Source organism: Protopterus annectens, chromosome 13.part0 (assembly GCF_019279795.1).
Source record: "Protopterus annectens isolate FY-2018-M chromosome 13.part0, PAN1.0, whole genome shotgun sequence".
NCBI lineage: Eukaryota > Metazoa > Chordata > Ceratodontiformes > Protopteridae > Protopterus > Protopterus annectens.
The window spans coordinates 742,697,982-742,710,844 of NC_056747.1; the positions used below are offsets into that span (position 1 = coordinate 742,697,982).

Sequence of the window (12,863 nt, forward strand, 5' to 3'; positions counted from 1 at the left end):
CAATGAATACTTTATATTTTAATAACTGTCATGCCTCAGTGACACTTAACAGATGTGGACAGGGATCATTAGCATATAGTACTCTTGCTTAAATGCTGTATTATGCAGTACTTTTGCAGCATCATGACAAACATCAAAAACAGTGTTTTTTTTCAGTTAACACTTCACGTTTTAATGACTGCCATATACTTTGAAGTGTTTCACCAGATTTCTCTCACACTTCTTTATGGGTCGGTGAGTTCTGATGGATTTTTGGTGGCCAACTTGCTCCGTGACTCATCTATGAGAGTAATCTGTAAATGATTACATACAGTGTATTTTTTCCTTCTTCCTTTCCTATCCAGAAGTCTGGTTTGTTGCTCTACAGAGGTACACAACACTAATTCTACATAAAAGGGATACTAACTTGATTTAATATTATGTATTAAAAAGTAATCCACTAATCTTACAAAACCTGAAAGGATGAAAGTGATTTCTGTCTGGCCCCTGTCAACAGATTACACTAAATTAGGAGCTGAAGAAGTGGTTATTAGTTAACTACTTAAGAGACTGAAGTGCACAGTTAAAAAAAAAAATTGTGGTAAAGGACATACCTCATCAAAAAATATGCAGGCATGCTTGCCAGAAATATAGCTGCAATGACCATAGTTTGTAAGGCACACATCCATGTCTGCACCTGCAAAACCAAGACAAAGAGAAAAAAAATCACTACTTACCAGCACTTTACCCCAGTTAAAGTTTGCTATACTACTACTCAGCAAATAAATTTAAAGTCTTTTCCATTCTGATATACTAAACATGTCTGTCTTCGCAAAGGGTGGCTCTTTCATCTAATTAATGTGAATGAAAATAGCTGCATGGCTCAGAGTTGTGCTGGCAAGGTGCCTGTGTCACTGAATTTAGGTTAATGGAGCTGTATTGAATGCCTACCAAGTTTAACAAAAATACAATTAAGTGGTGTCAATGGGAAAGCATCTAACATGAGGGGGCTAAGGACATCCAAATGAGTTTTCAACCTGTGATGAAGACCAGACTATCATGCTATGCAGAGTACTAGCAAGACTAGTGGTGTGGCTGAAATTAAGGATGAAGGAAAGGAGAAGTAACTCTCATGGATTTCATACACATCTGTACTTAACCCTTCACTGCCCTAGATGGCAGGGCACAGTGAGAAACATCTGCTACAGACAGAAGCCATGACTTTGGTAGAGGAGGCCTGACACACCACTACTATAAGGTTTGGAACTTTTAGTTATGTACTTACCATAACTTTAGATGTTTGGGATCCATCTCGCCTACATTCAGTACTGATGGGCTCGGAGCCGATCCCTCGGCTCCGACTCGGCACGCTATGCTATAGAGCGAAGCCTCTTATTGGCTGAGCTATTTCTTATCCCAGGATGCACCACCACTAATCCCCCAGATCTTGTTTGTCCGCATTCATGCACACATACACAACTTGTTTATATAACATTGCCAGATGTTTCAAGATGAAACAGAATTCGGACCTTCTGATATCCTCTGATCTCCAAGGAAGGGGGAAGGAGGGTGGGTTATTAGGAATGTAGGCGAGATGGATCCCAAACATCTAAAGTTATGGTAAGTACATAACTAAAAGATGTTATGTGATCCTATCTCGCCTACATTCAGTACTGATGGGACAGCGTCCCTAGCACCTAAATCCTGGGTGGCTCACTGGAAAACACTCCTGAGCACTGTGGAACCAAATGAAGCTCGTCCTCTAGATGCCACATCCAATTTGTAGTGAGAAATGAAAGTGTGCGGGGAGGACCACGTAGCCGCAGCACAAATGTCACTAATGGCAAGCTTAAAATGGAATGCTATTGAAGTAGCCATAGCCCTTGTAGAATGAGCTTTGACAGAGGTTGTAAGCTCTTTATTAGAAGAGGAATAAGCTTGAGTAATACAGTCCCTGATCCATTTGGCAATAGTGACCTTTGTGACGGCTTTGCCCAATTTATTATCCGAAAAGGATACAAACAATTGATCTGTTTTCCTTGTTTGTTTGGTCCTATCTAAATAAAAACGCAATTGCCTGTGGACATCTAATGTGTGGAATATGTATTCCGCTTTGTTTGAATACTTCGGATACAAGACTGGAAGTTCTAATGACTGTTGTAGGCAAAAACTGGAACAAACCTTAGGGACAAAGGATGGATTTGGCCTGAGAGATACTCTATCTTTGTGAAAAACCAAGTACGGAGGTTTTACAGACAAAGCTTGAAGCTCTGAAACCCTTCTGGCAGAAGTAATCGCCACCAGAAAGGCAGTTTTCCACGATAGAAATTTTAACTCACATGTTGCTGCCGGTTCGAAGGGGGAGGAAGTTAAGGCACGTAACACTACATCGAGATCCCATGGAGGAGCAGAATGAGAAATCGGAGGTCGTAAAAGCGCAGCACCTTTCAAGAAGGTCTTACACAATCTGTTGCTCATTAAAGGTGGGTTTATAGATTCGTGAAAATTGGAAATAGCTGCCAATTGAACCTTGATGGTAGAGACTGAAGAGCCTTGATTGAAAAGGGAAGTTAGAAATTTCAGTACTTCCGATACAGGAATAGTGATGGGATCCAGACCCCGGAGTTGAGCCCAAATAGCAAATCTCTTCCATTTGCTAGAATACAATTTCTTAGTAGCAGACTTGTGGGCCGAAGATAAAATATGTACAACTTCCGGATCTAAGGTATGATTCCTGACTATAGTCGGAAGAGGAGGAGCCAAGCTATCAATTTTAAGGTGTGTAGGGACTGGTGGAGTAGTCCCGACTGATGAACCAATAGGTCTGGGATCTGATCCAGGAACCATGGACCTTCCAGTGCATATTTCTGAAGATAGGGGAACCATACCTGACGAGGCCAGTAAGGAGCAACTAAGATCATCTTGCTCCCCAAGTGAGATGCCTTTTGGATCACTCTGGGAAGGAGAGGAACTGGGGGAAAAGCATATAGCAAGCCGGTGGGCAACAGATGGGCTAGTGCGTCCATAGGGCTCTCCCCCAGAGCCGGGGTGAGGGAGAAGAACTTTTTGCACTTCTCATTCAGCGGAGTTGCGAAGAGGTCGCAACAAGGAATTCCCCATTTGCTGAAAATCTGATTTGCAACCGTAATGTTCAGAGACCACTCGTGTGGAGAGAGGATAGTTCTGCTCAATCTGTCGGCTATCACACTGGACTTGCCCGGGATACGAGTCGCCACTAGAAAACGTTTGGTCAACACTGCCCATTCCCAAACTCTCATGGCCTCTCTGCAAAGGGGGTAGGATCTGGTCCCTCCCTGCTTGTTCAGGTACCAGACAACTGACATGTTGTCGGAGTGAACGGCAATTACGCCCTGAGGGAGGTAATTGTGAAGGGCTTGTAGGGACAGAAGCACCGCCCTCATTTCTAAGATGTTGATATGAAGTAGGGTCTCTTCCGAATGCCATTTGCCTTGGACTGACCTGCCCAGGGAATGCCCCCCCCCCAATCTGGGAGGCGTCCGTAGTCAAAGTGGCCACAGGAGGAGGTAAGGGTCGTCCCTGATCCAGATTGGAGGGCACCAGCCACCAGCGAAGGTCCCGTTTGCAGGTTTCCGTGATCCATATGAGGTGACTGAGAGGGAGATCCTGAAAGGACCACTGAGTTGAAAGAAGCCACTGGAGAATTCTCATGTGCAACCTTGCTAGGGGAACTAGAAGAACCGTGGCGAACATAGATCCCAATAGCTGCAGGACCATTCTGGCTGGGGCTTTGGATCTGGGAAGTAAGGCTCGAACTTGAGCCTGTATGGTTTGTATCCTTTCTGTAGGTAGATAGACCCGCATTCGGTTTGAGTCTATCTCTACTCCGATGAATCTTATGCGTTGAGACGGCAGCAACACAGACTTTGGCCAATTGAAGGTGATTCCAAGGTAAGTGCCCAGTGATATCGTGGCTTGTAGGCTCCGCAATAGTAGATGCTTGGAGGTGGCAGTTAGGAGCCAGTCGTCTAGATACGGAAACACCTGGAATCCTAGACTTCTCAGGTGAGCAGTCACGACCGCCAAACATTTGAACACCCTGGGGGCTGTGGTGAGACCAAAGGGCAGCGCGCGGAACTGAAAATGACTGCCTCCTAGGCTGAAGCGCAGATGTCTCCTGGACGCTTGATGTACCATGATATGGTAATAAGCGTCTTTGAGATCTATGGAGCACATCCAAACACCTTTCTCCAGCAGTGGGAGAATGGATTGTAGGGTGACCATTCAGAACTTGGACTTTTTGACTGAACGGTTTAGAATGCTGAGATCCAAGATGGGCCTCAAGTCCCCGGTCTTTTTTGGCACCAAAAAGAATCTTGAGCAAGTCCCTAATCCGATCTGGTCTGCGGGGACCGGTTGGATGACTCCTTTTTGCAGCAGCTTTGAAACTTCTGAGGCTGCAATTTCCCGTTGACTGGGTGGCGGGTCCGGGATTTTTCTGGACTGAGGTGGGGAGTGAGAAAAAGGGATGGCGTAACCTCCGGCGATAATTCGAAGCACCCATCGGTCCTGAGTGATACCTTCCCAGGCTTTTAGGTGCCTCGAAAAACAACCCCCGACTGGCTCCGGAGCTGCACAGTCGGGCAATCCCTCAGGGACTGTGAAAGGCTGAAGAGCCACGAAAGGACTCGCGGTCTCCAGTGTTGCGGGGGCCTCTGCCGCCTCTGGGACGGCGTCTTCCAGAAGAATTTCCTCCCTGCCTCTAGAAGGGGATCGTCCTGCTGTGAGGGGTAAGACTTCTGAGATCTACGGAACCACATTTTCCCTCCTCTTTTAGCCTTGGGGTAAGGCCGAAAGGGAGTGGAAAATCGTGCCTCTGCAGTCAAAGTCTTACCTTCTTGCTCGCAGCGGGTCAATGTGTCCTTTACCTTGGGTCCAAACAAAGAGGACCCATCAAAGGGGGCGTCGTCAAAGGAAGACTTAAAGGCCTCCGCAAAATGACACAGGCGGAGCCAGGCTTGCCTCCGTAGAGCAATGCCTGTGCCCGCCGCTCTACTCGCCTCTTCGGCCGCATAAGAAATGAGCCCCATGGACGAGTTTGAAATGGACGACAGCGTAGCCAGCTGAGAGCCAACCGTCTGGGCCAGCTGCTCAGGCAGGTTATCCAAGAGGGTATCTGAAAGTTCCTTAATCAGATCCCTCTGAAATCTGGTAAAGTGCGTTAGATAGTTCAGGGACCTCAAAGTAAAGGCCGCTGAACTTAAGGTGCGCTTACCGTACCGATCCATGCTCCTAGACTCCTTATTAGGAGGATGGACGGACGTCGAAGCCTCTGCTACATCTTTCTGGGTAGCAGATGCCACCACCAAGGCATCTACAAGCCACACCTTTCGTCAAAAACTCCTTTTCTGGGGGTGCTGACAGGAACTTATTCGGACGAGCAGGCCCCGGTTCCACAGAGTCTGGGTGTTCCCACGCCCTTCGACAGATCAAATCTAAGAGCTCTATAACAAAACAAACGACTGCTGAGCAAAACAATGAAGGGTGCTAAAAATCAGTATGACAGTCCAATAATTCACTGTATTACAGTAATTACAGTGAATTATTGGACTGTCATACTGATTTTGGAACTGACGTAAGGACTTTTAGCACCCTTCATTGTTTTGCTCAGCAGTCGTTTGTTTTGTTATAGTTCTTTTCCAATTTTTGCTGCATACTGCTGAGCATTTACTCCGCAAGGCTTTCTTATTTTGGTTAAATCTAAGAGCTCGTCGAAGGGCGGAGACACCCAGGAAGCAGAGGGCTGAGCCCCGAAGGCCTTAAGGAACACCGACTCATCAGCAGAAGGGGGTTTGGATTGCCAGCCGCCTCGTTGTTTAAGGGCTTCCAGGATGTCTGCAAAGGAGACATCATCTGAGGACGACTTAGGGGACCCCTCTGCATCATCAAGATCAGTGTCTGACGTGAGAGACTCATCGGGGGAGTCAACGTGCTTCCTCTTGCACGATCTTTTCCTGGGGGGTTCCTCCGAAGAAGCTTCAGAGGGACCTCCAGGAGGGGGGGAACCCCCAGTGGGGGTAACCTCAGGCCCCGGGGCTCTGCTGTCTAAGGACAGGGGGACTGCCAAAGACCCAGTCTCAGTATGCAGGGAAGGTGCTGGAGAGACTGTGGAGGTAGCCAAAGAAGATTTGGCTAACGCACTCCTCATGGCCCTGAAGGCGGGACCACCAGAATCCTGGGAAGGTCCCACCTCCGTGGCCACAACGGTAGACGGTACCCCTGCAGCCGACGCACCGAGAGGAAGGCTTGGGACCGAAAACATCAGTCCCGAAGCGTCCCCCCCGGGGCCAACAGAGGAAGACCGCGTACCGAACTCCGACTCGAGAGCCGGGTTGGAGTAAGGGTCGGGCCCGACCTGAAAACCTCCATCGGCTCCAATGGTGCAGAGGCTGTTGGAGGAGGAACCATAACAACAGAGTGGGCCATCGGCTCCGAAGCCGAATGGGCTGGAGCCGAAACTAACTTTTGGAACATCGGAGGCTGGAAGAGTCTTAGGAGCACCCTGTCGATGTCCGAATCAGACATCTTGGAGGATCTAGATGACACTGATCGGGTCCGAACCGACTTCTCCATCGGCTCCATAGGACTAGGGGACCGGCTCCGAATGGATTCGACTACTATCGGTTCCGAGGGAGATCTCAAAACAATTTCCCTCGGTGCCGAGGAGGGCTTCGGCACCGAAGAGGAAGTGTCTGAGCCGGCAACCCTCATCAGCTCCAAAATCAGTGGAGCCGATGAAGGTGACCCGCCTCTCGATGCCCCAGTCCTCGGCTCCGAAACCAGAGGGGTCGAGACTGGAGGCATTGAGGCAGATCGTTCCGCCCTCGGCTCCGAAGTCCATGGAGCCGATGGAGAAGCCTGCCTAGGTTTTTTGGCAGTCGGTTCCGACAGACTGGTCGGAGCCGACGCTTTTCTCTTCTTGGTAGGAGAGGAAGAGGAAGATAAGGCCTCCTCGAAGGAGGGTTTAATCAGCCCTTTTAATATTAATTTATTCTTCCTCTCTTGGAGGACTCTAGAAGAAAAGGCGTGACACACGCTACAGGACTCTTGTAGGTGCTTGGCACCTAAACAATAAACACACGAGGAGTGGTTGTCAGTTATCGACATTTTGTAACCACACCTCGCGCACTTTTTAAACCCAGAGGGTCTATGTTCCTTAAACATGCTGACTAACACTAAGAAAACAAGTTAAGTAGCTGTTTGTGAAAGATTTTACCACAAAGAAAACTGAAACTAATTTTTTTTTTTTTTTTTTTTTTTAAGACAAAACACAATGTCAGAACAATACACAAAATCAGTACAACAATCACTGAAAAGGAGGGTCAAGACCCTCTAACTTAAGCAGGTACTTGACCTCCTGGAAAAAACAAAGACGCTAGATAAGAATAGGGAAGGCCCCTCTAACTTAAACGGGAAACCTTCCCTTAACCAAAAACACAATTTTCCTCAACAAAAGTTTTCAAACACATTCATACAACAACAATAGCTATTAAAACAGCGTTTGGGGTAAAAATAGCAAAATTCCTGACAGGAAACTTTGAATAAAGCAGTACTTAGCCCAGCCAAGTTTGAGACCATGTCCTAGCTTGTAAGCAGCAAACGAGATCTGGGGGATTAGTGGTGGTGCATCCTGGGATAAGAAATAGCTCAGCCAATAAGAGGCTTCGCTCTATAGCATAGCGTGCCGAGTCGGAGCCGAGGGATCGGCTCCAAGTCCATCAGTACTGAATGTAGGCGAGATAGGATCACATAACATCTTGGTGATTAAAGTGCAGTTGTGTAAGTAAACTTACCATAAAAGCAGATGTCCAAATGAGCACTGCTGTAGTAGCCTTAGCTATATGGCTTATATCCTGCCAAGGATATAACAGCTGGCCAGCTTCCAAAGCTTCAGGGTATCTTACACACACACACAGTCTAGCAGGTCGAGCTGAGCTGACTAAATGACAAGATTGGGCTCCAAGCCCTTGAGTCAGAGTTTTCCTCCCAGAATGCTGAGCCCTGAAAAGACAATGCTAGGAAGAAAGTATTGTTGTGTAAAATCTTAACAGAACTTTAGCTGTACTTCTCTTCTATATGCTGCTGCATCCATAACATAAAGGGAGTCGTCCTCTGGTGGACTCGCTTACGTCCAGCCATTTTTACGAAAGACAGATACTACTGTGACGTCCCAAGTCTCTCTCTGCAGATGTTGGTCATAAACAGATGTGGGGTTCAAAACGGATGTCAGCACACACCTACCTCAGAACTGCATGCCGCTGGAATCAGCTACTACAGAGTGGGTACACAGGAGTCGGGCAAGTGTCAGGGGGGAAGGCAGGGTGGGAAACTATACAGCAGCATATAGAAGAGAGGGATTTTACAAAACAATACTATGTCCTTCTATTCATATGCTGCTGCATTCATAACATAAGGGACAATGTAAACGCGCATGTTATTAAGATTTGGGGGGAGGAACAGAAGCATTTTCAACAAAGCCATGAAGGATGGCTCTGGCAAAACTTGCTCTGGCCCTAGAAATGATGTCCAACTTATAGTGTTTGGTGAAGTTATGGACAGAGGACAATGTATGCTGCTTCTAAAATGGCAGCTGTATCCAAACCCTTAAAGAAAGCTCCAGAGGTGGACACTGCCATAGTGGAGTGTGCCTTTACTGGGAATGGACGCCTTCTGCCATGGGCTGTATAGTAAAAGGAAATGGTTTTAGAAATCCAGGAAGATATGGTTTGCTTGGAAACAGGGTGTCCCAGGACTATTAGGTGGTAGGAGACAACTTACTGATGGATTTGGTCTTGGTCAAATAGTATCTGAGTTGTCTATATACATCCAAGGAGTGTAGGGTCCTTTCAGCAGGGTTTTGGGGTAAAGGGAAGAAAGTTGGAAGGTTAATGGCCTGATTCAAGTAAAGTTCTGGGGTGAAGGGAAGAAAGTTGGAAGGTTAATGGCCTGATTCAAGTAAAGTTCATTAACCATTTTGGGCATGAAGGATGGATTAGTATGCAAACAAACCCTGTCTGTAGGGAAAAGTGTAACCGGATGACAGGCCATGAGGGCTTGCAGTTCAGAAACCCTTCTGGCTGAAGTAATGGCCACCAAGAGTACAGTTTTCCATGTACATTATTGGAGAGAACAGCCTTTGGCTGGCTCAAATGGTGATAGTGTCAACCTTTTCCAGAACAAAATTTAGATCCCAAGGAGGAGGAATGGGCTTTCCTTGAGAGGTCTAAGGTGCAGAACCCCCTTCAAAAATAGCTAGTAAGGCATGTTGAGATGGCAGATAAGTGGGTCTTAATTGAAGAATAAGACAAGTCATACTTCATCAATTTACACAGGTAGGACAAAACCACTGGAGGTTCTACAGTCCGTGATTGTAAATTTTGTTTTTGACACCAAACAGAAAACCTCTTCCACTTAGATATGACTTTTTGCTAGTTGGTTTTCCGGCCTCCTGCAGAACCTGAAGCACATCCTCTGTGTATAGATGTCTGAAGGGAATCAATGCCCCATCTCCCCACAATGTAAGGTTCAGTGTGGACAGTTGTGGGTGTATGAGTGTTCCCTTCTCTGTGTGAGTAGGTCCATCTGGTAGGGTAACTTGTGGTGATTACCCTTGGCTAGATGGTGTTAATAGGGGGAACCAATGCTGCCTTGGCCAACAAGGGGTCACCAACATTTGTGGTTGTTTCTAAATTTTCAGCAGAACTTTTTGTATGAATGGTAGAGGGGAATACATAAGCGTACACACCCTTCCAAGGGAATGAAAGAGCATCCACCCCTCCATGCTTCAGGATGTGGTATCCTGGAGCAGAAGGTTGGAAGCTGCCTGTTCATGGGGGAGGCAAGCAAAGAGATCCACATCTGGAATACCCCACTGATGGACCAGGTCGAGGAACACATCCCTGTTTACCATCCATTTGTGTGATTGAGTCATGGCCCTGCTTAGAGTATCTGCCATCACATTCTCTGCTGAAAGAATGTAGACAGTTACGATGTTGACTTGTCTCTCTAGGGCGATTTCCCACGCCTGCAGAGCTAACCTGCACAGGAGGTAGGACCTTGACCCCTCCCCTATTTTTTGGATGTACCACAGCACGGTGGCATTGCCTGTGTGCCACCTCAGCATACCTGACAGGAGATGATCCTTGAAAAGTTGGTGGGCTAATATCAAGGCTCTCATCTCCTTGATACTGATGTGCTCTCTGTCTTGGGTCAGGGTCCACAAGTTTCTCACTTTCCATTCTCCTAAGGTTTCTCCCCAACATGTGTCTGAAGCATCTGTGAACAGGTCCTGATCGGGGTGGCTGGTTGTAGGGGTAAGGCCTGGGTTGGGTCTTTATCTGGGGTATCCACCAATTCAATTCCCTAGAAAGGCATGGAAGCATGGGAACCATGAACTCCAGGGGGTGCAGATGTTGCTTCCAAACTGTTCTCAAGTACCATTGGAATTTCCTCATGTGAAGCTTTGCAAGGGGTACCATGGAGATAGTAGATGCCATGAATCCCAGGAGCCTGAGAAACTCCCTGGCCAACAGGGCTTTGAGAGGGAGTGAGTGACTTTTTTCTGGGGGAAGACAGGCCATCATTTTTTTCTGTTAGGATCCTGCATCCCAAGAATACATGATCCTGTGAGGGTATCGAAGATGATTTTTGGAGGTTTATGGTGAACCCCAGACTTTAAGAGGGAAATAGTGAAGTCTAGGTGTTGTAAGACCAACTGAACCAACGGTACCTGGATCCGGATATCGTCCAGATAGGGAGAGTTGGATCCCCCTTGTTCTGGCAAAGGCAATGACTGGTACTAGGCATTTTGTGAACAATCTTGGGGCTGTAGAGAGAACAAATGGCAAAGCACAGAACTGAAAGTATGCAGAACCCACTCAGAAGTGGAGGAATTTCCTGAAGAGGGGATGGACTGGGATGTGTAAGTAGGTGTCCTTTATATCCAAGGATACCAAGAAGGCCTGTGAAAGGATCATGGGAAGAAGGGTAGAAGACTGAGCATCCGAAAGGAGGGTGCCTATAGGAATGTATTGAGATGAGACAAATCCAAGACTGGTCTCCAGGGACCTTTTTTCCCAGGAACCAGGAACATCCTGAAGTAAAATCCCTTTCCATTTACAGAAGGCGGTACCTCTTGAATTGGGCCTTGAGCGAGGAGTTCCGACAGAACAGGAGGAAAGAAGGCCAGTTGGTCTCAAGGAGGTTGTGGAATGATTTTGGGAGCAAGTCTGCTTTTCCATACCATGAAGTATCCCTGTTTTATGACAGAGGATCCAAGAGTCCTGGGTGACCTGCTTCCAAGCAGGTAAGGGCAGGGTGTGACACATGGAGATAGGGGTGTCTGGATTCAGTGTTTGGTAGCTACAGGCTACCAGGCTTAGCCTGAAAGTTCTGTTTGGAAACAGGAGTAGAGGGAGCAGACCTAGAAGTCTGACTCCTTGAATCTTTTTTGCCTTTAGGTGGCATTAGTCTGGCATGCCTTCTCATAAAGGAGGTTTTGGCTGGATAGTTCCTTCGAAAGCATGGAACCAGCGAGTCTGGTAGTTAATGGCTCTCACTGCTAAAGTAGCAGATGTGTAGACTTTTTTCCCCAGGTGTTCCATTAATCTGCTCTCCTTGTCAGAGGGAAGGAGGGAGGTGGAAGGGAGCAATATGGAGGTTTTATTTGCAGTCACAGAAATGGAAAAGGTGGAAGGGTCTGCAGAAGGAGCCTTGGAAGAGAAAAGTTAACATCTTCAGGTACATTGTAATACCTGTCTGGGCACTTGGGTGCAGAAGGTTGGGAATCTGGATTTTTAGCAGCAGCCGGGAAAGCATCCAAGAAGGCAGGATGCACTAGAGGGACTGCAGGTTACAGGACTCCATTTGTAAAAGGTCATAATACTTCTTTTGAGTCTCAATGACCTGGCTGTAGTCCCACTTGAAAAAGTCTTTCATATATACAACAGTTTTGCCAAATGTAATGTCTTTCCCTGAGGAATCTGTGCCACTGGACTCCTCCACTGGGGGAAGCGTACCCCAGAGGGGATGCAATTTGTGAAGTGTAAGTAAGGGATTCATCCCGTGAAGAATCCTCTTCTTCAGTGGAAACGTCAATAACAAGCTTATCCTTAGGGGGAGACAGTAGGGACCTCAATCGGAGAAGAGGCCTAGTGTAAGGCAAGGAATGTGTTTAGAAGGCCTTGAGTAGAGGCTTGCCAGTCAGGTGAGTGTGGGCATCTGAGGAGCAGCAATATGCTTAGTCTTTTGCTTCTTGTTTTTTGTGGGTGTCAGACATCGACATGTCAGAGACGGATGTTGGGTGACATTCCACAATATTTGAGGAAACATCCTCTCGAACTATAACTCGAGAAACCCCACACGGGCCCTTGGAAATGATGCCCCCCCCCACCCCAAGTGTCCGATTCAGATGCCTGCAACTCCCTCTGGGACGTGCCAGTGGCTTCTTTGACAACCTCCTCCTGGGTACCCGCCAAAGGAAGATCTGAAGATTCCTGCTAGGACTCCAGGCCTTCACTGGCCTCGAGAGGTATGGCTGGAATAGAGGGCGCAGCAGTTGATTCATGCCACGATTTTTTGGCCTTTTTAATGGGCAGCTCATCTGAGGTACCAAACGTTGGATCCATTTCTTTAGTCAGAGGTTTCTGACGCTGTTTCTCTAAGCTTTAAGGCTGCAAGATGACTCCTTAAGGTTTTGGAGACGAAGGTCTGACAGATTTCACAAGAAGTGTGGTCGTGTTTTTGCCTAAACAAAACAGGCAGAGCTCATGTGAGTCTTTATGTGGAATCTGCCTTCCACACCTACTCTTGCCCATTCTACCTTTCTACCTGACATGAAAACACAA

At 47.1% G+C, this 12,863-nt stretch overlaps 1 protein-coding gene across 3 annotated transcripts in view; it reads right to left on the bottom strand.

Moving 5' to 3' along the window:
* Positions 1-12,863, bottom strand: part of PHF12 (PHD finger protein 12) — a 1,235,756-nt gene that overhangs the window by 242,409 nt on the left and 980,484 nt on the right. For all 3 annotated transcript variants that reach the window (XM_044054432.1, XM_044054433.1, XM_044054431.1), the window contains one exon: positions 594-676. In XM_044054432.1, coding sequence (XP_043910367.1) covers positions 594-676 — 83 coding nt within the window. The remainder of the gene's footprint in view (positions 1-593; positions 677-12,863) is intronic.